Genomic DNA, 23,983 nt, shown 5'->3' with positions numbered 1-23,983 from the left:
CCCCGGCCCCAGCCCCGAGCCCGGCCCCTCAACGCACGGGACGCGTCCAGCTCCCGCGCCGCCTTGGCCGCCCGCTCCAGGCCCGTGGGGTCGAAGTTGCTCCATTTGTCCTTGGGCGGTTGGCGGTCCCCGGCGCCGCCCCCCGCCGCGCCGCCGCCGCCGCCGCCCCCGCCGCCGCCGCCGCCCGCGGCCGGCGGGAGGGAGAGAGCGGCCGCGTCCCCGCCGCCCGCCGGGGCCGCGCCGCGGTTCAGCCCGAAGAGCCACGACATGACGCCGCCGGCAGCAGGCGCGCACGCGGAAGACGCGCCGCTCCCCGCACGCGTGCGCGGCGGCGGCAGGGGCGGCCTCCCATTGGGCCGGGCGCGGTCGCACGAAGTGCGTCACCCGCGGGACGCCCCGCCTCTGTCACTGTCACGCGTCTTCTGATTGACGGAACGACGCGGCGGGCTCGACCGAGTGGAATTCGATTGGCTGCGGAGTAGGCGAGTGGGCGGGACCGCTGGGGCTGGGGACGGGGAGCGGAGAAGGACAAACTAGGGCGGAGGCGTTCCGCCATAGCAACGGGAGTGTGGTGGCGTTGCTAAGGGGAATGGGGGGAAAAAACTGAATCCACAGCGTGTATTGCACTTGCGAATCTGCTCCCGATCAAGCAGCTTGTAAGGTGAAAGGCGGCAGGACAGCGGTTAGAAAGGGGAGTAGGGGAAAGAGGAAGGAAAGTAGCTGTAAAAGCCAGGAACAGCTCTAAACTGCGCATGCAAACCCATGTAATTATTCATATTTTACCTGCAGTTTTCTAATTTACATTTTTAATTTCCCATCTAGGGTCAAAGAATATATATCGCATCTTTAATAAAGATTCGATTGCAGTACTGCTAAGTACCAAAGGAAAAAGATGCGCCCTAACCAAACCCCAACACCTGCACCCGCAGGCTGTTTTCGGAGCACACGTCACTGTCTCCCCGCTCCCCTTGTACGACCTGACCAGTTGTGTATCGGGTGGAATCGGTTGGATCGATGGGCCAAGGTCAATTGTGTGAGGTTTAACAAGGCTCAGTGCTGGGTCCTGCACTTGGGCCACAACAACCCCATGCAACGCTACAGGCTTGGGGAAGAGTGGCTGGAAAGGACCCCGGCGGGAAAGGACCTGGGGGTGTTGGTCGACAGCCGCCTGAAGATGAGCCAGCAGTGTGCCCAGGTGGCCAAGAAGGCCAATGGCATCCTGGCTTGTATCAAAAATAGTGTGGCCAGCAGGACTAGGGCAGTGATCGTGCCCCTGTACTCGGCACTGGTGAGGCCGCACCTCGAATGCTGTGTTCAGTTTTGGGCCCCTCACTCCAAGAGAGACATTGAGGGGCTGGAGCGTGTCCAGAGAAGGGCAACGGAGCTGGGGAAGGGTCTGGAGCACAAGGCTGATGGGGAGCGGCTGAGGGACCTGGGGTTGTTCAGCCTGGAGAAAAGGAGGCTGAGGGGAGACCTCATCACTCTCTACAACTGCCTGAAAGGAGGCTGGAGAGAGGTGGGGTCGGTCTCTTCTCCCAGGTCACAAGTGACAGGACGAGAGGAAATGGCCTCAAGTTGCACCAGGGGAGGTTTAGACTGGATATTAGGAAATTTTACTTCACGGAAAGGGTTGTCCAGCATTGGAACAGGCTGCCCAGGGAAGGGGTTGAGTCGCCATCCCTGGAGGGATTTAAAAGCCATTTGGATGAGGTGCTTAGGGACATGGTACAGTGGTGGGCTTGGCAGTGTTAGGTTTATGGTTGGACTCGACGATTTTAAAGGTCTTTTCCAACCTATACGATTCTGTGATTCTGTGAATCTTTTCCTTCATCTTGGCAGTGGTAAAAACATTCCCCGACCCTTCACGCCTTTCCAGGGTGCATATGCTGGCTCGTATTTCTCAGTGAAGCTGTCCAGGTTAAGCCTGTTTGTACCCGGCCCTCATCCGCTACAGCAAATTCAACACCCTTCTGGCTGGCAGTAGCCAAGTGCAGGTAAAACCTCCATATTGCTTGGGAAAATTAGCTAGCGCATCTTAATTACAGTTGTAATCTGACATCTCGGTGAGCCTGGGGTTATAGAGGGGAAGGCTTGCAGGTAGTACACACTTCAGAGCAAGTTTCTTCCAAGTGAACACAAACACTCTAGCAAAATTCCGGCATTGGGGAACTATGCTGTTTTCCTTCAGAAAACCATTAGGTTTTCTGTTATCTGTCTAGATAACAGATCAGCTGAGTGGGATAACCACTGCAGTCCCTGACGGATCAGCACCTCCAGGAAGGTTGTGTTCAGAAAACCCATGGTGTCTTGATACAGGACAGTAGGCGTCTTTGGATTACTGAAGAACGTGGGAACTCTCTCTGCAGGTCACACTAGCAACTCCGAGTTAAATCTTTAGTGATAACCAACACCACACACGTCAGAAGGTGCAAGGACCCTAAAGAAAACCTGGGAGCAGCTCCGCTACAAATGAAGCTCGCTATAGTCCCCAAACACAGAACTTAGCTCCCACTGGGAGCCCTGACAGTTTGTGCTCTTGTCCTGCATAGGTGTTTGGGTGTCATACCCATTATATCAGTACGGATGAGATGCTTAAATAGCTCCAGAAACCATTAGGCTTTAGTTAAAAAAAAAAAAAAGTTTAATTCAACTTACCTGTCCAACTTAGAATTTTCATGTTCATGAGTACTACCAGTTCTGCCAAGATTTACGGGACATTTACTTTTGGCTCCTTGTAAAGCAATTCTTATTGAAGCTGAGACATTATTGACACCGATATATTTCTACTTCTACATTTCTGACACTTTCTTTGGGGGGGGCGGGGTGGGGGTAAAGTTCTATGTAAACCAGACTATGAAGTCATGGGTGGAATACTTGCTTTTCAGTCATTTAAAATTGAGATGAATACCAGCTTTTCAACCCATACCTCTCATTAGAACAAAAGCTACACTTAACAGACTTGCCCTTATTGACATCAAGAACAAAGTAATAATTCGATAGCTCTTGTATTGTATATTTAATGGTCTTCAAAAGGATGCATTACAGCTGGGGGGAGGGGATGACACGTTAATGTATTAGTAAACTACGCAGGGAGTTGTGCAAAATTAATTTCTGTCCTACAGCAAGAATGAACAAGATTATCTTATTGCATGAGAGATTCCAGAGGCTTTATCTTCCCCTCAGCACAGAGTCTCCATTAAGATTAATCCGTCACAAATGCACATTCCAAAGAAGAACACAAATCATATGAAATCTTCTTATCAAGTTAATGAATGACTCACCTCCCTCCTATCCCTTCCTCCTGTACAAGACGACAGCCCAAAGCAAATGCTCCATAAACCTAGACGTGACGAATTCAGCACTCAGGAGACAAGGTCAGTGACAAAGTTCCTCTCGGCTCCAAAAGGAGCTGTTGTAAGAAGTCCAGAAGCAGAGCTAATAGAGGGTTTGCAGGATGCAGTGACACTGCATGAGGGCTCTCCAACATACAGCACAGCTTTAAAAAAAAAGTTCCACATGTAGGACAAATAAGCCATAAATTTAAAATAGAGCAAGCATTACTGAGGGAAGGTGTTCCCACTGATGCTGGTTTTTGTTACCGGAAGAGTATATACCTTTCTTTACAGCCCTAAGCCCCGAATTTTGGAACTGTGCTGCTCCAATGGCTTTGTCACTAGGTATTAAAATTGTAATCTTTTTTTTTTCCTAGCTCCCCTTTGAAAAGAGTAGCTTAGTGACAGCAAATTCAAGCCTTGGGCCAAAGGGAAAGAATCAGATTTACTCTTCTCCCCTAAAAAACCCGATTTTTAAGTGTAGCTCAAGCTTAGCACTGGGTGGAAGCCCAGGACAAGACACTAAAGATGTGCTAGGTGCTTTCAGAGTGCAGAGGATAGAGCTTGGAATGATAGTGCTGGAGACTTACTGTCCATAATTAGTCACAGAACAGGCTAATTAATCTCCATATAGCTGCTCTGATAGCAGGACTCGCATCCAATTTGGTGAAACTGATGGCAGGTGTGCCACAGTAATTCAGCGGTCATGATCCAGGCAGTACTGCACTGTTGTTTGGAGGTGTGTATTTGAACGAGAAACAAAAATAACTGCTTTAGGTGGTCGTGCTGTCTGGCTCTTCTTGACTCACTGCTGCTCCTTGAGCTCAGCTGAGGGCTGAGAGCTCTGGAGTAGAGTAACCTGCCGGGGAAGCAAATTCCCAAGTTTTTGAGTCTCCTGCTCTCTCAGGCCGATACCAAATCCCAAGGCAAATGACTTGGGGGAACTGAACCCTTCAAAGTCCATCTGGGATCTGTATGTCATTGAATTTACTACCAGTGCCAGAGGGAGAGCAGGACAGTGTCGATGAGACTCAAGAATTCAGCAGGCAGACAGTGAGCAAACTTTTGTGCTAGAGCACTCTGACAGTGCTCACCAGCCCTGGCCCTGTCGTTCTGTTTCTCAGAGTTCACCAACCATGCTCTGCCATAAACCAAAGACCATCTGGGAACTCTGAAACTGTCCTTGCACTTTATAAAAGGCAGGATGTCTTCTATAATGTGTCTCCATGTCCTGGCCAAAGGCCAAGTGGGTTAACAACCTCTTTTCTTCCTCTTCTCAGAAATCCTGGTGGCTTTGACCCAATCTCCTCTGCATACCGTACATTTTTGTATTACATTATTCTTCTTTCTGCTAATGCTTTTCCCTTCCATCCCTGAGATGCTATACTTTTGGGATGCCTAATCTGAGCTACCTGCTGAGTACACTGGATGAGTTGGAGGAAAGCTGCTCTTTGTCAAGTGTGTCAGCTTCAACGGCTGTTGACAGCAGGAATGGATTTGGCCGCATGTAATCTTTCTCTGAGTGTGAGTACCCAGAATGAAAGGCCAGGGCAGTAAACAGCCAAGTCTTGAACATGCTCATGAGCTGCAAAAAGAAAACGGTATCAACATTTAATAAATAGAAAACAGGCAGTAAGCAAGCAATAGTGAGGATTCATCACTTGGCCTTTTGTTTGTTATTTGTCAGGCATATTTATATAAAAGAGGGTACAGATTTGGGATCTATTGGTCAGCTTGGTTGTTCCATCCAGCCAAGCCAAACCTTTAAGCTTTGGGAGAACTTGGCTGAGGACAGGCTTTAGGCTTGACAACCAGGACACCTCAACGGACAGTGCAGGCTGGGAGATGATCGGTGAGCTTTCCGGTTTCCTCCCCCGACCCCTCCTCTTTATCCAAGTCTTTGTCCAAGCAAGATTCCTTGCTCTGCCGGGAATCAGTTCACTCCAGAGTCTGTCATGCTCTCTGTCTGTGCTTATATCCTTGGGCCTCTGTAGCTGGGAAGAACACAAAAAAGTATAACATCAGCTTTATCCACCCATTCTCCAAATGGGACTGAGTCAGAGATCTCATCCCTGTGGTCGTCTTCACTATCGCTCCAGCCTCTTGCTGGGAAAAAGGCTGTGCTTCTGCGCTGTCACACAGCTGCTTTTTGCTCTTACTTCACTTCAGCCTATCAAGAATCCCTTTGTGTTTCGCGACAGTAAGTGGCTTCTGGGTAGTGGAAGGAGGAAAGCAGATGTGTCGTGCCTTAGTAGCTGTGTTTAATAGTTAGCTTGTCCCTGCCACGTTGAAAAGTGAAGGGCAGCCAAGAGTTCACATTACTTTTAAACAGCGCTTCCAATGCTTTTAGCAGTCTTCCCACCCTTGTTAGCCCAAAGTAGTGGCAGGACTGTCTCCACTGTACACTTTTTCTCCTGCCTGCAAACATGACGCCACTAGGAGGAGTATTGCTCTTAAAAATGGGGGAAAAAGCCCATCTTGGGACAGTACCTTTTGGGCTGGTAGCTGTGAAGAAGCCCTATTGGCAAGCTAGCTGATGAGCACAGAGCATTTCAGCCATGGGGGCTCCTCTGTGTTGGATCTCCAGCACCTCAGTGCCCTTCAGGACACTTTCCCTCGGCTAAAGTGCCCCAGGATTCTGCCCTGCACCCCAGCTCACCTGGCTGCATGCGCACCATGCGGCATAGCCCTTTGCCTGGCTGGTTCTTGTACATGGGCTTCACACACACTTTGTTAGTGGTGCCCGAAGCCAGGTCCGTGAGGAGCACGCTGTGGATCTGTGGCGAAACGCTGATGACAGATGAAGGGCCAGTTTGCCGCCGGCATCTGACTCTGTAACCAAGGACTTTCCCATCGGCAGAGTCCCAGGAGGCTTTCAGGGTGTTGGGGCCCATGTCTTCAAAGCGAAGGTGCCTCACTTTGGAGCCCTCTAGAGAAAGAAGATTCGTGTTACTGCGGGCCGTTTGTATGGAGTGATCCTTACCACCTAGCTCCTTCTTTCTCCTGAGGGCATTGCTGAGAAGGGGTTGCCCGCCAGGCCGCTCTTTCTCTGTTGTAGAGATGCAATAGCCCGTCACTCTACATCTCCACACCGGAGGAGCTCAGCCTAATTAGTCCTTAACTTTGTCCTGGTACCAGCACAAAATACTTCTGTTGGCACCGTTAGGCACTGGCTGGCCACCTCCCGCACCCTGCTGCTGTCATTCTCTGAGCTCCTCACTCTTGAGTCCTGATAAGAGCTAGATTTCACCTCCTGCAATATCTTTACAGGTCCCTCTTCAGAGCAGAAGCTTCTGCTGGTGAAATTTCCACCCCGCTGATGCTAAATCACACCAAAGAACAGACACTGAGGAGACAGGAGGGAAAGGCAGTTTTTCTTCTTTAGGGAGATTCAGGGATCTCCAAGTCTGTTCTCCTTGTGACTGCACCAGCAGCTTGGCAGTACGCACCCTGTAATAGCAGTCATACTGTGCCTGTCTGATTTTCTTTCAGTCCTATGCCTTCTACATCTGCTACATCCCAATGGCACATCATGTGCTGCTCATCAGAAGCTGCAGCTTTCCCCTTCTCTCATCCCTCCCCAGTGACTGGGCTGACTGAGTTCTCTGGCTTCACCTAGAGGCAGATGATCGGTGCAAAGAAATAGGCACATTCAGAGACTCCTCGTGCCCATGTAGTTTCCTATCAGCAGGGTGCTGCTCACTCACCTTCCTGAGTGCACGCTTTAGCTGACAGGGATTTCTCCTTGCCCGACTTGTAGATTGCGGTCACTGTCACTAGGTAGGTTGTGTTGGGTGCCAGATTCTCCACCAAAGTGCCATTGTGCTTGCCATCCACCTCCAGCAGCTTCACCGAGTTCCCAGGCAGCGGTCCATACAGGATCTGATAGCCGATCACACTGTCCAGCGTAGGAGCCCAACTAACGTGGAAGCTGTGTGGCCCAGACTCTGAGATGAGAACCTGAGCTGGGCTTATTTCCTCTGAAAGCAATGTAAAAAGATGTGAATGAGTATGTAATTCAAGGCAGAAGAATGCTGTCAGAGGCGCATAATTGACCTGCACCATATTTGGCTTCCAGGAGGTGGAAGAAAATCCATCCAGCAAGTGGCTGTTGATAGCCATCCAAGTCAGCACAACCCAGCTCTGCCCTAAGAAAATGGTTTCTCTACTGGTGCAGCATAGAGTGGGCAAAACTACTCAGCCAAAACTGTTCTTGCATGCAGAAAATCAATACTGGATGCAAGTTCATCTTGACTTTGTGACCCCTGCTCAGATTTTCAGTGTGCCACTCTTTGGCATGTTGCTATCCAGCATAAATCTGAGTTATTCTGCTGGCCCAAATGACTAGTCTGCAGAGAGGGGCTGGCTTCTGCTCCAAGTGCTCCCCTTCTCCCTCCCTCTTACACAGGGATTCCCCGTCAGTGGATACACCTGCCTGGAGAAGCAGCATGCACCTTCAAGAGCATGACTCCTCCCTGGCTGCACCTCCAGCCTCAGGTAGGAGACAGGGATCTCCTTGTTCCCATAGCAGCTGCTCAAGCTATGAAGCTCAAAATTCCCCTTTGGCAGTAACCCGCACAAGGCAGCACTGCTTCTGCCATCAGACTGGGATAGTGAGTAAGGATGTGCAGCAGCCTGTGCTTTATCCCCAGTGGGCTCTGCACCTCCGCCCTGTTAAATACTTGCAAGCTGCAGCTCCTGCCCTCTTCTCCCAGGGCAGCGGGCTCTGCTTTCCTCCAGATTCATAGATTGTTGAGGTCAGGAGGGCATCTTATGACCATCAGACCTGATCCCCTGTCCTGGGCAGTCCAGAACATCTCTCTAAGGAAAGAGCTGCCAGCTGAGTGCCAGCATAAAGAAGCTCATTATGTTCCGTCTTCCTCACAACCATCTGCCTCCTCCAATCAGACCACGAGGCTGTGGGATGCAGACCAAGGGCTGTCCCGTTTGCTTTATATATGTGAGGCTCAGCACAGTGGAGACTTCCCCCTTGGTCACGATTGTGCACATTTTACCTGCCAGTGTAGTAACCCTTGTCGTCTGGGGAGAGAAGTAGTGGACGTTGGATTCGGGAATGAGTGCCACCTCGTAAGTAGTTTCTGGTGCAAGGTTGCTTAACATGAGGCTGGTGTGAGCCCCAGACACTTGCTTTGTCCTCTTCCTTGCTAGATCATCTATTGGGGCATACTCTAGGGTGTAGTAGCCAGTTTCTTGGGAGAGGAGCTTGGGCCACATCAGACGGAAGCTGCTTGAGGTGATATCTACTGCATGGAGCCGATTTGCTTGGATAACATCTGGAAGAGAAACAGTAGCAAGAAATCACTACTGACATTAAGACACAGAACACAGCACATCTAAAATACAGGCCTTTCTGGATGGGAGATGTAGCCTACAGCAACGCTGGATGAGAGCTGAAGTCACCTAGGTGTAGCCAAGCCCCTTCATAGCAATTCAGTGAACCAGACCCTCTTTGAAAGGTTCAGGAGCACAAAACTAAATCCTTGAAGCCAAGCATAAAGCTAAAAAAACATAAAACGTGTCAATGAGGCAGCAATATTTGGGTTTTCGCACCACTCCAACTTCTCAGACAAGACCCTTTCACTGAACAGAGCTTGCAAAGGAAATGCATATGTCCCAGCTGCCATGAGGTGGCATTTTGGCTAAAGCAATTGCTCAGGTATGTCTGCACAACAGGTTTCAGCTCAAGAATACAACTGCACTTTGCCTCCGAGGCATCTCCAGCCTTAAACCAGTTTGCCACAAGCCTCCAAGTTGCTCCATAAAGCCCCAGCTTTCCCTCTCCATTCTCTCTGCCTTGTCCTCTGTGCTAAGGCCAAACAGTGCTGTGATCTGCTGTGGCAGAGAGGCCTGGCACAACAGGAGCCATGCCCCTGCCCATCCAAGCCTGTTTTACGCCACCAAGAACGAATCTGGAGCCGTCCAGCAAGTTCTGGGCAGCCGCTACTGCCCGACAGATGTGTGGGAGTTACTGTGCCTGGCCAAGCAGGCAGCTTCCCACGCTCAGCAAGACATTACCACGTACCCAGCATGGCAAGCAGCGCTGGCACTGCCTGTGACAAAGCTGGAGAGAGAATTTGGGGCATCCAGGTTCCAAAACTCCTGCGGTCAGTTCATCCCAAGCTCCCCGTGGAAATCACCTCCTAGTGAAACCAAACCACTACATTGTCATGTATGTGAAGCAGCCCAGAGTATGAAGAAATACATTTCTCCCTGCTCTCTGCCTGTACCCAGTGGCCAGGAAGACAGGGCAGCAACTGGGGACTGCCCAGCATTTGCTGAGCCGGCTGCGTTCATCCCAGCTGAAGTCACTCCCTGCCGCGTTTCACAGAGCTCCATTGTTCTGTGACATTCAACGTTCAGAGCCACTCTTGTGCTATCTCGCCTCTCTCTCCCCCTGCACAGAGGCTTCTCTTCAAGGCTTATGCTACCTTTGAATTCTAGACCCCAAATGCCAGACGCTAATACCTCTTCTGATGCTCTGTAGTTCCCCCAGCTTCCTCTGCTACTTGACCCTTCCAACGTGCATGGCCTCCTGAGCCCATCTTGGGCAGAATTCCACTGTTCACTGGTCTTCCAGAGGGGCAGAAACACACAGGACTTTGTTTCTAGCTCCAGGGAAGTGGCATACGAAGAGCTAAAGGGAGGCACAGAAGTCTGCCCAGACCTGCAAGAGAACAGGGGGTAGCCTTGCACACTCAGGCTTGTCCTTTAACTGGGAGAAGATCAGCTCTCCTTCTCCGAGCTGCTCCGAGTCCCTGCCAACTTCCCCGTACCAAATAAAGCAGCCTCAGTTTTTCCTCTGAGCTGTTCTTTGGCTCTCCCAGGCAGGCAGGCAGGAACGTTTCCCTTCTCCATGCCCTGTCCACGCGTGCTGCCAGCCAGCAGCACTCCGCCCCATCGGAGCTTGGAGGAGGCAGAGGGTGGGAAGCAGCACCACAGGGCCCGGGGCACTGCACCCTTCTGCGAGCCCCACAGCGACCAGTGGCCAAGCCACAAAGGAACAGGGAACAGACGAAAGGCCTCAGCACCAAAAGTCCTGCCAAAAGCTCAGGGAATGGAAATAAGTGAGCTTGGAGGCAAGGCTCAGGGACACTGCGAGTAAATCGGGCAGATTAAAGTGGCAGGGTGCGACACCTGAGGGACATGCTGCAGGAAGCCCACAGCAAATAGCTCTGCCCTTTGTTGCCAGATTACAGGTGCCTTGAGCGTATAAAGAGGGCAATAAGCCCCAGAAAACAGCTGCCCGTGGTATGCTTCCCAGCACCTCCTTGTGCCCAGAGGGAAGCAGCAAGTTTATTTCTTGTATTAGACCCAGGCAATGCCTTCCTTGCAACACTCAGAGGCAGTTTGGGACACACAGTTGCCTTCCACCTCCTGCCTCTTGGTGACTCGAAACACCGTTTTGCAGCCACAAGTTTGCTGGCACCCCGTGAACGCTGGCGAGGTCAAGATCAGGCTGGCAGGAATGCTGCTGCTTTCATGATGTGTGTAAGAAATGCAGCCAGGCAGCAGATGAACCTGTTCTAGCCCTGGGTACATGATCCCCTCTCTGCAGAAGCTTCAGCTAGGACTTGGGACAAATAACTTCTGCTGTGTGGCTCTATTTCCCTACTTGGATATAGATGGGAGGAGGGTTCTGATTCTGGGAGGGGGAAACACACTTCTCCATTACCAGGGTGGACATTCAGGGTCTGAGATCACTCCCTCTGGTTGCCTGCTTATATTCAGTGCTAAGTGAGAACGTCAGAGGACTCCAGACTCAAAGCCTTCACTGCGGCACAAGTTATCCAGGACCTTGTTTCAGATCAGAAATGTGTTGCCCTGCATGTGAAGCGGCTGATGTTTTGTGACTGCTGGGCAGGTGGGCTCCTGCAGAACTTGGCTCAGAAGATGGTGCCAAAGGATGAAACAAGTCAGCAGTTGTCAGTTCAGCTCACTGAGTGGGGAGCAAGTGGATGCTAGCGCAGAACCTGATGTCATCTCAAAGGAATGCCTTGGTTTCACAATATTTGAAGGTCCTTCCCCAGAAGGAGGGCACCAAATGCCATATCTTGGGTGCATAATATATCAGATGCAACGGAAGAAGCCTGCGCTAGAGTCCCCTTTCCTTCACACTAGGAAAGGCAGAGATATTTGCCAGGAGCCAGCTGTGGCTGTGGCTGTAGCTGGGCTGGCTGGGAACCGTAGCCTGCTGCATTCTGCAGACTCATTGTGTCAGGACTACGTGCCAAGGAAAAAGAGGAGGAGTGAACATACACATCCATCCACAGTCCCCGTCTTGCACCCTTCTGCGTAGTAGCGTTACTGGAACTATTTCAGGTGCAAGAAGCAGTAAGAGTGAGGCACCTTCCTTGCGTCTCCCTGTCCAAGTAGCGGTGGTCTTGCTGTCTGGGACTGAAAACCCTTGCTGTGAACTCCAGACTCAGCCCTGACTGTGCATTGTGTTATTTGTCTGCTTAGAGCTCTGATCAAATTTCTGAAGGCAAAGAAAACACTTCTTCATTGAGCAACCCCTACGTAAAGGTGTCTACCTTTGTATAGTGAGGTACAGCTGCAGAGACTGAACTGTTCCATGGAGGGTTCTCAGCCTACTTGAGACAAGAGCAACTTGGTAGCCAGGGACCATTGTGTTCGAGTATCTATGAAGCAGGCATGAAACACCCCATTCCTGGATAGGAGGTGGAGGGAGGAGAGCAACTCTTGACAAAAGCTTGTTTGTGCATCTACAAAAGGCTTTTAAAAAACAGTAGCAAGAGATGAAAAGATAGCCATGATAATAAAACCAGTGTGGGCCGTTCCAGAGTTGGAAAGGCCTAATTCCTGCCTGCCAGGGATCCTGTCTGTCCCTGCTATCCCAGGGGCCAGAAGCAGGAAGGGTGGTGATGAGGGCTGCCTCCTCCAGGCAGGGAAGAGTGGACTTACGTGGCTTTATTAAGGCTAACTCAGGTGATGTTACCAATGTCTGGTAGTTTGCTTAAAGCACCAGCCCCTGGATTCATATGGGAATCTCACCTGCCATTAAAACCCCAGACTAGTAACTTTTAGACCTGGTGGATGCACAGAACGCTGCCCTCAAGCACAGAGTATTTACTACCTTTGCAGATCTTACGATCTTCAAGACAGTCTTGTGCTGCAAGGCTATGCAGGTGATTTCTCATTTTGGGATGCTATTTTATACCATCTGGATTCAGGATGCACTGGAAGCTGAAACAGCCACTTGAAACGAAACATCTGGGGATGTGTGTGGCATCTGGTACAGTAGAAGGGCTGCTGGTACTGCCCCGTACTCGTACAGGAGAGAGGTGGATGATTGGAGAACGTAGTACCTGTGTGTGATTTGTTAAATCATCATGGTTGGAAATAGAAAGAAATTGCTACATACAGAGGATTCTGTGGAAAGGGTTACTTGGACACTCCAAAGACAGCTCTAACCAACTCACATAGCAGAAGCCAAATGAGAAATTAAAACAGGATTTCCAATGGAGAGAGAACCTCCAGAAAATGAATGGAAAGTCTGCAGAGTCATAGTAACTCACTCAGCTTTCCAAACAAATCCGGAGTCATCTGGGAGGCTGAGGCAAAACCCCTGCTTTGCAATCACGGGCACTCCCACCGTGATGGTATTCAAGAGCTGCGAAAAGAACATGCATTGTGCAGTGCAGCATGTGGATTAGCATGAGATTTTCCTCTTGGCTTCCAAATGCCTGTCTTCTGGCCCAGATTATGGCTTTGGGCCTCCTCAGACCCTTTCCTGGATGTTTTAAAAAACAGGACTGCTGAAAAATGAAATCTTCTGTCTGTTCCTGGTCTCTGCACAGCAACCGCCACAACCATGCTAGCAACAAAGAGGTAGCAGTTGGCCTGCTAAGCCTAACAAGTTAGGGCTGGGATTTTCTTCCAAGGCCTGTGCTAGCCAAGTCAGGCTATAGATCTGGAGGTTATGGAACACGTTACAACAGGGGATTTATGGAACAAAAAACATTCTTCTCCTACAGTCTTAACGCTGATAGCAAGCACCATCCTTAATTGCTCTTTGTAAGAGAACAACAACTGCCAGCCGCTTGTCGGCAGGAGTTAGATATCCCAGCGCGTGCCAGCCATTGTGCCTGCACATGACGGTACGTGTAGGACGTCAGATCTACCCTAGACAAGAGCTTGAGGGAGCTGACAGGACCAAATCCTTCCCAGGCATACACATCCCATTTTGTGTACGCAATGTGTTCAACCCATTGGTGTCCTCCGCCTCCATCAGATGGCACAGAGCCAGACAGCATTTTAGAGAGAAAAAAATAAATTCACTGTGAATGTGAAAATCAAGTTGAAGGGGCTTAGGCACCTTGCTCCCACAGACAGCAGCCTCTTCCTGTAGTTAAATCCTTGCCTGTTTGGGAAGCCTTTGGTTAACAATTAACCTGTGCAGGTTGGGGCATTTTCATGCTATGCTTGAATTGTACGGATGTCTGTGACCTGCGTGATTCATTTCAACGTCTTGTGGGTTTTTAAGGAATCCAGATAATATGCTGCCTGAGCCTCCTTCAGTCCCTCACAACTGAACGACTCATTGCAAACACAAGTTCATCTCACTAACAGGTCTGCAGAAGGGAATTTGTCCCATTCGGTCATGGGACCTTCCAAGAGGAAGAGAGATATTTGTCCCAGACCTCCTAAAAGCCTTGGTTTATACTTGGACCTGTGGCATTGTGGACAAAACACCTCAGTTTGCAAGGGCAGCAGCCGTGGGTCAGGAGGACCACTGGTTTTACGGGATTCTCACCGTGCCTGCCCTGCAGAGCCAGGCATTAACTCATTCAGCCCTGTTGCAAACTCCCAGTGACCACAACCCAACCCCACGGTACCTAGGATAGCATCTCGAAGCTCCTTTGTGATGATGGGTAGGTCATCAACATCCACAAAGTGCAGGTGCTTCTCAGGAGGCTGGCTGGCAGCAGCAGAGAGTTCCAGGTAATTCCCCCGTCCAGTGCTGACAATGAAGACTGTTACTCCCATGTCCTTCAGGAGCTGCATGGGTTCAGAGATGTCATCAGTGGAGAAACCGTCTGTCACCCAAACCAGTACCTTGGGCACATCTGGCCGGGCACCAGCTTCAGCACTGAAGAACTTCTCCTTGGCGTAGGAGAGCGCTTTGCCTGTGTTAGTGTCGCCCATGAGCTGTCGAGTGTCCCGGATGGCTTGCTGCAGAGTCCCACTAGACAGGTACCGGTCAAAAGGGAACTCCATGGTGGGCGTAGTGCTGATGTGGATGATGCTGGTCTGGACGTCTTTGGGGCCAAAGCTGAAAGGTTGCACAAGGTCCCACATGAATTCCTTGACCCTGGAAAACTCATAGTAGGAGACGCTGCCAGAGCTGTCCAGCAAGAAGAGGAGGTCCCCCTCTGAATTGGAAATAGACGGCTGGGGACCTAGCAGGGGAAGAGAGAGGAAGGTGCATTAGTGGAATGATGTGAGCCCATACCTGCACAGCCATCTGCTAGGAAAGCTTGGTTACCTTGTGCCAAATCTCAGAATTCAGTGAGAATTTTGCTGGGTAGAGACCTCAGGATTTGCCCATTATTATTATTATTATTATTTGCATCTAGTGTGAGGGCTCCTGGGCTTTATTCTCAGTCCTGCTGTCAACTGTCCAGGAACTTCTCCCCCACCTCCCTAGCACCCTGTCTTCCCTCACTGAACAGCTTTGCTTAGACTCACCTGTCTGATCACAACTGTTCTTGGCGAACACTTTGAGATGCTAGCACTGAAGTGTTAGCCAGAGGTCCGCCTGTGATTGTTCACAAACTAAGTCCTCTTAGCACCTTTTGGTTTAAAGTACGTTGCCAAAAAAGCTGTTTCTGTTGCGAACAGAAAACGGGTTCCTAAGTTCTCTGAGGTCCAAGAACCTGAAGTGGTTACAGGATCACAAAGAGCAAGAGGAAAAAAGTTCATGAGACCCCCCCACCTCCCCACTGAATAACAGGATTGTGACCTGTGGTGGACTATTTGTCTCCCACTGCTTTCTTTGGGGTCAGTCTCCCTTTGGGACGTCACAGCTGCTCAGCCTGATCTGGGCCCTGCCCAAGAGGGTCACTGCAAGGAGAGAAGCCCAAGCACTGCAGCGGAGCTGGAAAGAGCTTTTGGAGGCACTGGAGGACAGCAGCCTAGTGCTGATCTGCCCAGCCACGGGACCCTCTCAGCAGCACGCTTCAAACACACCACCTACCCCGCAGGGTTTCACGTTGGCCAAGAGGGTAAGGGACATGCAAGGGAACAGTTGGAACACCTCAGCGACACAGCAGCAGCAGCCCCGAGCACTGGTGGTGTGCTTGGTCCGTCGTCGTGAACAATGGCACGACACCCAAGCGCGCAAGCGTCGCAGCTGCCTTACTGCACGTGCTTTGGTTGGCTGAGACGGACAATAGAGGCTCACAGTAAACAGAGTCGTCAGCACATCTCAGCCCTGCTGTGTGCCAAGAGCCAGAGGTCAAGCTGCAAAGGCCAATGCTGCAGACAAGTTTGGCCTTTTGGAGCTCACTCCTTTTCCGTGTTCTGCACCTCACCTAGATCCATCACCATTCCACAGAGGTAAGGCTGAAGAAGCATCTCGCCCAGCTGCTGTGGTGAGCTCTCCAGGAGCAGGGAGAGGAGCTCCCCCTGCCTGCGCTGGCTCCCTGCTCCCCAGGCTTTGTTGCCAAGTTTGTTTTAAAGTTACATTTTACACATTTGCAAAGCTAGAGACCGCGAGGAGGAGCGATAGTTACTTTTTTCCCTCCTTTCCATTCACGTGCACGATCCCTACTGTTCAAGGAGCTCCTTGGATGCCCAGAACAGACCCCATGTCTCAGAGGGAAAAGAGCAGTCATGGGAGAGGAAAGGCAGGCCAAAAGACTGAAAAACTGGGATGAAATATGCCTGAATTTAGCCTAGTGCCTGACTTCTGAGAAAATACAGCTCCTCATGGAATGAGGGCGGGATGAATGCCTGATACTCCTCTGGTCCAAATTCAGTCAAGATGCATAACAGGTGGGAGCAGAAAATGCCATTGCAGCAGTGAAGGGAAGTACTTTCCCTGGACACTAATCTCATCCCTTGTTCTTAGGTCCTGCACAAGGACAGGGGGCTGGACCAGAGCAAGGAGCCAACACAGGCAGGGCAGCAGAGACGCCCTGGACCTGACACTGCAGGGGCAATGGGAGCTCCGGCTCCTGAGCTCACCCCACGCTACACTCACGCAGGATCTGCAAGCACTGCACAGGCTTCTGAAACCTCACGCCAGTCTTTCCAGGCAGATGTTATTAACCCATTATGGACAAACTGAAAGGGAAGTGGAAAGAGGCAGGAGCTCAGCCACAGGAATCAGGCTAGAGCTGAAAGTACAACCCGCAAGTCCTGGATCCTGCTCTCACTGCTGCAGAAAAAATGCCTCTGAGCTACCTCAGCTTGCACTGACACCTCTTGTTACACAACACCAGGCTGATCCCAAATACTTTCTGCTCCAGGCTGGAGGTGGACACGTTCCAGGAGCTGGGAACATTGCTCACCAGCCGGAGCCAGCAGGTCAGTCGTGCCCCGTGCCAGGGAGCAGCCTCCGCCATCCAGAGCTGCTGCCCCGGGCTGATGCGCAGCAGTCCCAGAGAAAGCAGCAAACTGCTGATCGCAAGACCGAGAGCAACGGCCAACGTCAGGAGCAACTTTTGGGCCTAAACCAACTTACAGGTTTATCCCATCTTATGACAATGGCAGTGCCTGGAAGAAAAATGAGCTGTATTTGGAAAAGAATGAAATGATAAAGAAACTTGATGAGAAAAACTGCTGGCTCTGCTGTCCCAGGAGAGGTGGCTGATTCTCACAACTGGCTGCCTCTCAGTTCAAAGGCTACAGTCCACACAAGACTGGCAGAAAGCTCCCTGATTTATACCACTGTTGGCAGGAAAGTCTGGAGTGGAGGGACTCCTCCCTAGATCACTTTTTAAAAGCTGGGCTAATTTGATGTTTTCTTGCTCTTCTGAATACATGTTGACCTCCTTTCCCAGATAGGCTTAGGAGCAGCAGGGAAAGGGCTGCACAGACCCATTTGTGCAGAAGAATGCAATATGTCAGGAAGAACGTGCTTCTGAGGGTGTGGCCTGGAGTCCCACTCCATTTGACTCATTTTCTTACCATTTCAATTAAACTGCTGTGTGGGAAGCACAAACACATAGGGGATTCCTCCTTCTACCACTCTTAGAGCTTGGGAGATTTACAATAGCTGGAATATCAATAACGAATTTGGAATTCTTTTAACCATCACCCTGCCTTCTGACAGCTTTTGAGGTGCAAGAAGGGAGAAAAAGCCTTGGACCAGAGATTCCTGCCTGCCCATTTAGGCTCCTCTATCAGTGAAGGGATCAGGAATGCGGGGTGGGCTCCGGAGCACAGATGGACTTGGTGCAGCACACAGTGCTTGAGTGCTGGAGCCACGTGTGGGAGCCAAAACCACAAGGCAGTAGACAGCTGAATGGAAAGGCTCCTGTAAAATTAATTGCTCCAAGGAGACAGCTCATGCAAACAGTTCTCCCCCTGCAGAAAGCCATGTCAAGGCAGGCCCAGAGGTAGCAATGAGCCTGGCAGAGATGAGCGGAGAGTTGCTAAGCCCCCACTGGGGCACTACTCCAAGAGGCAGATATGAGATGGCAAATCAAGAGGAGGGAAAAGACCAGGGCAGGGGAACGGTGAGTGGGTACAAGGGGTCCATTACATGTCCTGACAGTGAAACCTAACGACCTGAGCACAGAAAAGATCATGAACCAGCAAGAGCACAGCCATTCAGCGTACAACACAAGGGGCTCAAGGGGGGAAACAGAAGGCGGAGAAGTGGTTCAGGCTTGAGCCACAGGGGACTTGATCCTCTTTGCCCAGTCTTCATTTGGACAGTCTTTACCCTGCTATTTATTTCCCTCACTGGGTATGGCTCAGATGCCTGCCTCTGCAGCCAGGGTGTGAGTGCCTGGGTCTGACCCATGGCAGGAGTGTTCATGTCCAGAACGTCAGGGGGAGGAACACTGGAGAAAGGGCCAGGTGCGCTGGGAATGCCCACAGGATGGGGGACAGAAGGGATACGTGTGAGTCAGGACCACACTTATGCGTGTGTTCCAGCATAGGTGTGCACTGGAAGAAAGCCAGAGTGCTTGCACGTCTGGTCTGTAAACGTGCAAATAAACATCCTGCCTAGAAATCGCTGTGCTGCTACAGAGACCAAGGCAGCACAGGAGCCGGCTCCTGTAGTAGGGGCTGGCTGAGATGGCAGAGGCATACCAGATCTCCTGAGACAACAGGAGAAATGAGATGGAGCCTTCAGAAATGGAGAACATTAAAGTTACTTGGAGATGACTAAGCAAGAGATGGTAGGAGGCGGCAGGAGGGGGACCTGCAATCCCTGTGGCTTACAGCCAATTCTGCATGACCCAGCACAACTCAGCCCTGCGCTGCAGACACACACACCCAGCAACCTGGCATTCAGAGCTGAGCAGAAAATAAAAGTGAAGTCCAGTAAGCTTTCCTGCTTGCCCATAGCAACGTGCAATTTCATCACCACATCACACAGGAGAGCTGAACCCGTGACTTACAGGTCCCTGCCACTGGTTCCTAGAGCTCCCTACCTCCCATCGGCATTCCAGCAGGGCAGAGCCACAAGGACTTTGTTTAGAGCTTCTGGTTGCGTGAAGCAAGTCAAACACACGTAGCCACGACTCTCTGCTTTCCCCTCCACTGGAAGAAATACAAGCCACTTGCTCGGCTGGCAAGCCATAGCGAGAGATCTTGGCAACATGATTGCCACCTCCCCAGAGGAAATCATGTTTTCTCCCCTCTGCTCCTCACCAGTTTGAGGAGTGTCGTTCCTTTCCAGGGAGTGTGAAAGCTTCTGACCCCGGCAGGGCAGGGATCAATGGCCAGAGGACATTGCTCACAAGTGGTAAACAAGGTCGCATGCGACTGGCACGTGATGGAGGGGAATTCGGAATTCACCACGAGGGAGCAGATGCAAGTGAAATCCCACTACTGCCAGAACTACCTGCATGGGGGAACACATGGGTGAGAACCAGCATGGAACATCTGCTCAGGAGAAGAATGTCAAAGGAGAGTCAAGAGCCATGCCCCCACCAAATTGCACTCCTGCCTGTACCCTGCAGCTCTGGGGCACCAAGAGAGCTGGGCATAACGTTAACATCCTTGAAACACTGCTTTGACCCCTCGTACACTGCTGGAAATAGCTGTGTTAATTAGGAGGCTCTGCAGGAAGAGCTACAGCTGGACACCGCAGTGTTCTGCCTGGAGGGTAGAAAGCATTGGCTGCCACAATTGGTTAACAAAAGCACAGTTACACTGGTGGGCAGGTATATATTCTGGAGCTGAAGGGGTTGTCTGTGGGTGGAGCAGAAGGCTAATCCTTCATACAGGCACATACCATCACCGTTACCTCTGCTTAACACTCAGCCCTGCAGAAGATGGAAACAAATTCCTCCCATTTAGATTTTGTCAGCAGAAAGGATCCATTAAAAAAAAAAAAAAAAATCTAGGCAAAGGATCTCACTACATCAGGAGCGTGGCAATGCTTATAAAGTGACTGGACACTGCATCATCCTTCCCTTCAGGTTTAGGTTTTCAATTCCCTCATCTTTCTTCCTGTTCTTCGTCCTTCATCCAATCTAAACATGCCATCCATGCCAGAGGTGGGGCTGTGATTTGTTACCAGTAAATCTCTGCCTTACGCAAGCAGCTGCTGTTTTCAAGCAGTTTCCCTGCTTTCCAGCAAAAGAAGATCGGCTGTTTGGCAAGATGCCAAACGAAAACTTCTCACTTTCAGTGGGATTCTGAGAGAAGGGGCATCCATTAGCACCTCCCTGCCTCCTGAACCGTCGAGGCCTTTCCTTCTGAAGAGCTGAGGAATAACTCTGCAGACCTCGTATCGTTGCTGCTCCTGGGCTCTACGTAAGTCTAGGGAACAACGGAGGACACATGGCAGTATCCTCTGGTCACCCTCTAGCTGATACGTGGTCCGTAGACACAGATCGGTCACGCAAAGTAGTGTTTTGAAGGGACTGATACGGGAGCAAAACGTCACCGTGGAGTCACAGTGCTGCCTATTTAAACACTTAGCTTTTCCAGGAGAAAAACAGCCGGTCAGACTCCCCTGTCTTACAGCGAGATGCTGACAGGAGACATCCGCTTCAAGAGTTCCCTGCACTCTCAGCTGGGACCTGAACACATGCCTGAATGACATGGGACTTGGAGCTTGTAGAGCAGAAAGGATTTAACAGCCAAAAAAAGATCATGTCCTGTCTTGGTTAACTACATTTGAAATTCCATGTTTGTTTTCCCTTCTCACTGTTTGGCCATTCAAGGAAAAAAGTTCTACTATGAGTAGAGCCAGGTTTGGAGGCTGAGGAACGCCGTCTGTGCTTCCCTGTGGCCCCTGGGACCACAGTGAGAGGCAGGAGGAGAAAGGCACCGCTGCTCCCAGAAAGAGACGTATCCCACCAAGCCAACCAGGAGTAAAACACACACTTAAAACCATGTCAGAGAGAGGCCTGTGCCATGGGAGACTGCTAGACCACCTGCATATTTAAGGAGCTGAGCCCCACCAAGCAAAATATCCTTGTGTGACTAAAAGCCCAAGCTGCCTGTGCAGGTTCCAGCTCGTCCATGCCACAGATTACAGGCTGTGGGTTGAGAAACGGCCCTTCAGACAAATTCCTCTGGCAGGAAGGAAGCTGGGTTGCCATCTCTTGTGATCTTTTCAGGAGTTTCATTATCTCTGCTGTTTTATTTAGAGCCTCAAGAGTCCTGGAATCGTGGAATTATGCCAGGTACCGAGCTGTGCTTCAGAGGTCAGTAAGTGCAGGGCCCTCTACAAAGTGCGTACAGATGGGCCGTGTCTTTATTCTTCACTTGCTTCACCCACAGGGACAGCAACATCCCCATCATTTTCTGCTGATGCTAGTCCAGAATAACCAGGTGATGACAACCTAAGTTTCATTTATCAAAGCCCAAACTATCAAATGGTCGTCCTTTATAGTGATGCAACAGAGATCTGAATCTGGACCCAAAGAGGAAAGTGGTGGAACTGGTCATGCAATGCTCTGCCTTGACTTTGTTCCTTGGTGCACTAAGTCAATAGCCATTGCCCTGAAAAAGCTAATTGTTCCTGAGCATGTAGGACCACCACTGGCCACCCAGTAGCTTACTCACTTTGTGGCCTTATTCTCAGCCGCAGTGGACAATCATTCACATTGTCAGGTCCCTAGGAAATGGAGTATGAACATGCATCCCTACCTCTCAAACAGTTCCTCTCACTGTGGGATCATGGCACACCACCATAGCACTCCAGACAAGAGCTAGCCCATGCCCAGGAGCCCTGCCAGACCGGCTGTTTGCTCAAGGTGCTTTAGGGAGCGCCTAGGAGGCACCCACATCAAAGCTGCTGGGGCGCGGGCACCTTGCCGACCAGCAGGTTCATTTCCTCTGGGGGTGCTTGGCAGCGTGCAAGCCAAAGTCAGCATGTCAATAACTTTGCCTCTGGAGCAAGGCACAATCCTTCCAGAAAGCCACGGCTTGTTTTTTCACATACCCTGAAGCTCTGAGCATTGTTTTAGCCTGGTTTGGGGAACTGCCACATACACTCCCATGGCAGCAGAAATGCGTGACAACAGGCATAACTGCTGCCTGCGTGGACATCGAGCGCTGTGACAATGCCAGAGGCAGCCGTACCATTCCTGAACCGGCCTGTGTCACTGAGGGACAGAATCCAGTAGCCTGCAAGGGGACCTGAGCAACAGACAGTCTGCCCTGCCTACCACAAGCAGAATCAGGACCTCCTGTCCAGATAGACAAGAGGTTCACGTCTCCTTTCACACTGGATTACATTTCCCAGGTGCAGTGAAAACCAGATGCAGCCCGCAGTAGCCCTGCAGTCAAAGAAGAGAACCTTTTTCTACTTGCGAACACAAGGCAGAACAGAAGTAATTGCATCAGTTTAGCCATCGCGACGTGGGCTGTCTTCTGCCCAGCACCGCAGCGCAGGACCCAGAAAGGAGACGTTCATCTCCTCCACGTCCCTTTCCCTGCTGGCAGTTCTGTGAGACTGACCCATACTCATTTTCCCTGAACAGTATCCAAGAGAAAGCATTTTAAAGAGGAAATACGATGACTGAATTACAGAGATTAGCGAGAGAACAAGACAACAGGTATACCATCAATCACTGTTTTTACTTCTCTTAATCGATGTGCCTCAGTACGTAGGTAACAGTGAGGAGTCAGGACTTTTTCCCCTATGATTGCACTAAACTCTGCAAGTTTCTGAAACAGTTTCCTTTCCGCTACTGGAAACAAGCAAGATAAAATTTCTTTCTAATATGGCAATTTTAGAAAAGTTTTTTGTTTGTTTTGTCCTTGTGCCAGCAAAGTAACATACAAGTATAACTCTACACCTAAAGCAGCAATATAACTTCAGCTTTTTCTCTGAAAAGGTTTTATGAGAAGCTCTAAGGACCAGGAGGTATTAAATGGGGGAAGGTAGCAAGGGAATGCCTTGCCTTTTCAGGCACTCACCTCTCTCAGGTGTGTTCTGTCCCACAGCAAACTGCAGCCACAGACCAAGAGAAAGCACTGTCTCGGCCAACATAGCAAAGTCTGGTCCTGGGCAAACTACCTTAAATCCAAAAGCTCGGCTCTGTGAAGGCAGATGAAAGGCTTAAGATCAGTCATATTACATGCAAGGATCCACCAGATCCCAGGGTGCCACTTCTATGCTGCTCATGCCTTGAGATCCGACTGCTTCTTCATGTGTGTTTTGCTGGGCTGTGGTGTAAGCTCTGGCTCCTGCAGGCAATTTTCCTTCTCCCCCCCCCTCCCGCTCCTTTTAAAGTCATAAATCCATCTTGACAGGCATAGCTGGAGGAGAGGCACAAACAGCACTCCTGCTGCTGTTCCTCTCCCGAGTTAAACTTGCCCCAGGAGTGTGGATTCAATTGCAGGCAGCCTGCGTGCAGCTGGGCTGGTTTAAAAAAATATATCCCTATAGATAAAACTTTGGCCCTGCAAGACACTGGCAGCAGTCCAACAACCAGGGGGGAAGAAAAAAAAAAAAAAAAAGCTCAGAGAAATCCAAAGCTGCTCTGCTCTGGAATGAACTAGAAGAAGGAAAAACACGTATATAGAGAAAAGAAAAAGTAGAAAGGCTGGGGAGCTGCCCTGCCCTGGGAATATTGGCTAATCTTCTGGGAGGAGGCAGGCTGAGCGTTGCCCAGGTCCTAGCGCGACCCAGCCTGTGTCCCTTCCCCGGGGCTGCCCCACGGCCCGGGGCCGAACACGAGGGATCCCCACAACCGCCCCGCCTCACCCTGCAGAAGAGCTGGTGCAGAAGTCACCCAGAACCGCAGAGCCTGCGGGGAGCAACCCCTGCCCAGGTGGGAGCAACCCCAGCCCAAGCGGGGAGCAACCCCTGCCGAGACGGGGAGCGTCAGCCACGCAGAAAAGGGCACGCAGCAATATTCTCTGGTGCAGCTGGTGCGTGGAACAGCCTTCTGCGTTGCCCGCTGATTATCCCCCGTCAGTGTGGCATTAAACACAGTCTCAAGTCTGTGACTTCTGAGTCAACA

General features: G+C 50.7%; 2 protein-coding genes across 3 annotated transcripts in view; both read right to left on the bottom strand.

Annotated features, from left to right (window-relative positions):
* Positions 1 to 304, bottom strand: part of LOC140661476 (ATPase family AAA domain-containing protein 3-like) — a 30,851-nt gene extending 30,547 nt beyond the window's left edge. Inside the window, exon 1 of the mRNA XM_072883612.1 lies at positions 38 to 304. Within this exon, the coding sequence (XP_072739713.1) occupies positions 38 to 269 (232 nt within the window). The 5' untranslated portion in view covers positions 270 to 304. The remainder of the gene's footprint in view (positions 1 to 37) is intronic.
* Positions 305 to 3,001: 2,697 nt separating this feature from the next.
* Positions 3,002 to 23,462, bottom strand: VWA1 (von Willebrand factor A domain containing 1). Of its 2 annotated transcripts, none has more exons than XM_072884028.1 (7): positions 23,145 to 23,462; positions 22,935 to 23,055; positions 14,210 to 14,773; positions 8,348 to 8,626; positions 7,040 to 7,312; positions 5,992 to 6,261; positions 3,002 to 5,320 (listed from the first exon to the last, which is right to left on the bottom strand). In XM_072884028.1, exons 1-7 carry the CDS (start codon positions 23,166 to 23,168, stop codon positions 5,286 to 5,288), a joined length of 1,566 nt encoding a protein of 521 aa, XP_072740129.1. In that variant the 5' UTR covers positions 23,169 to 23,462; the 3' UTR covers positions 3,002 to 5,285. The 2 variants fall into 2 exon arrangements, with proteins under 2 accessions (XP_072740129.1, XP_072740127.1); XM_072884026.1 differs by having other exon boundaries at positions 3,002 to 5,326; positions 23,145 to 23,459.
* Between the last annotated feature and the right edge of the window lie 521 nt (positions 23,463 to 23,983).

The sequence above is a fragment of the Ciconia boyciana genome, chromosome 19 (assembly GCF_034638445.1).
Source record: "Ciconia boyciana chromosome 19, ASM3463844v1, whole genome shotgun sequence".
NCBI lineage: Eukaryota > Metazoa > Chordata > Aves > Ciconiiformes > Ciconiidae > Ciconia > Ciconia boyciana.
Note: the sequence above shows the minus strand (reverse complement) of the source record. Positions and strands in the feature narration are given on the sequence as shown.

Bases quoted from the DNA above. Each gene is read 5' to 3' on its own strand.
- VWA1 (XM_072884026.1), bottom strand. From the start codon at position 23,168: ATGAAGAAGCAGTCGGATCTCAAG. The intron at 14,774-22,934 runs GTGAGTGCCTGA...TTCCCCTGCTAG, and splicing joins ACAGAACACACCTGAGAGAG to GTCCCCAGCCGTCTATTTCC. The intron at 8,627-14,209 runs GTACCGTGGGGT...TTTCTCTTCCAG, and splicing joins GCTTCGAGATGCTATCCTAG to ATGTTATCCAAGCAAATCGG.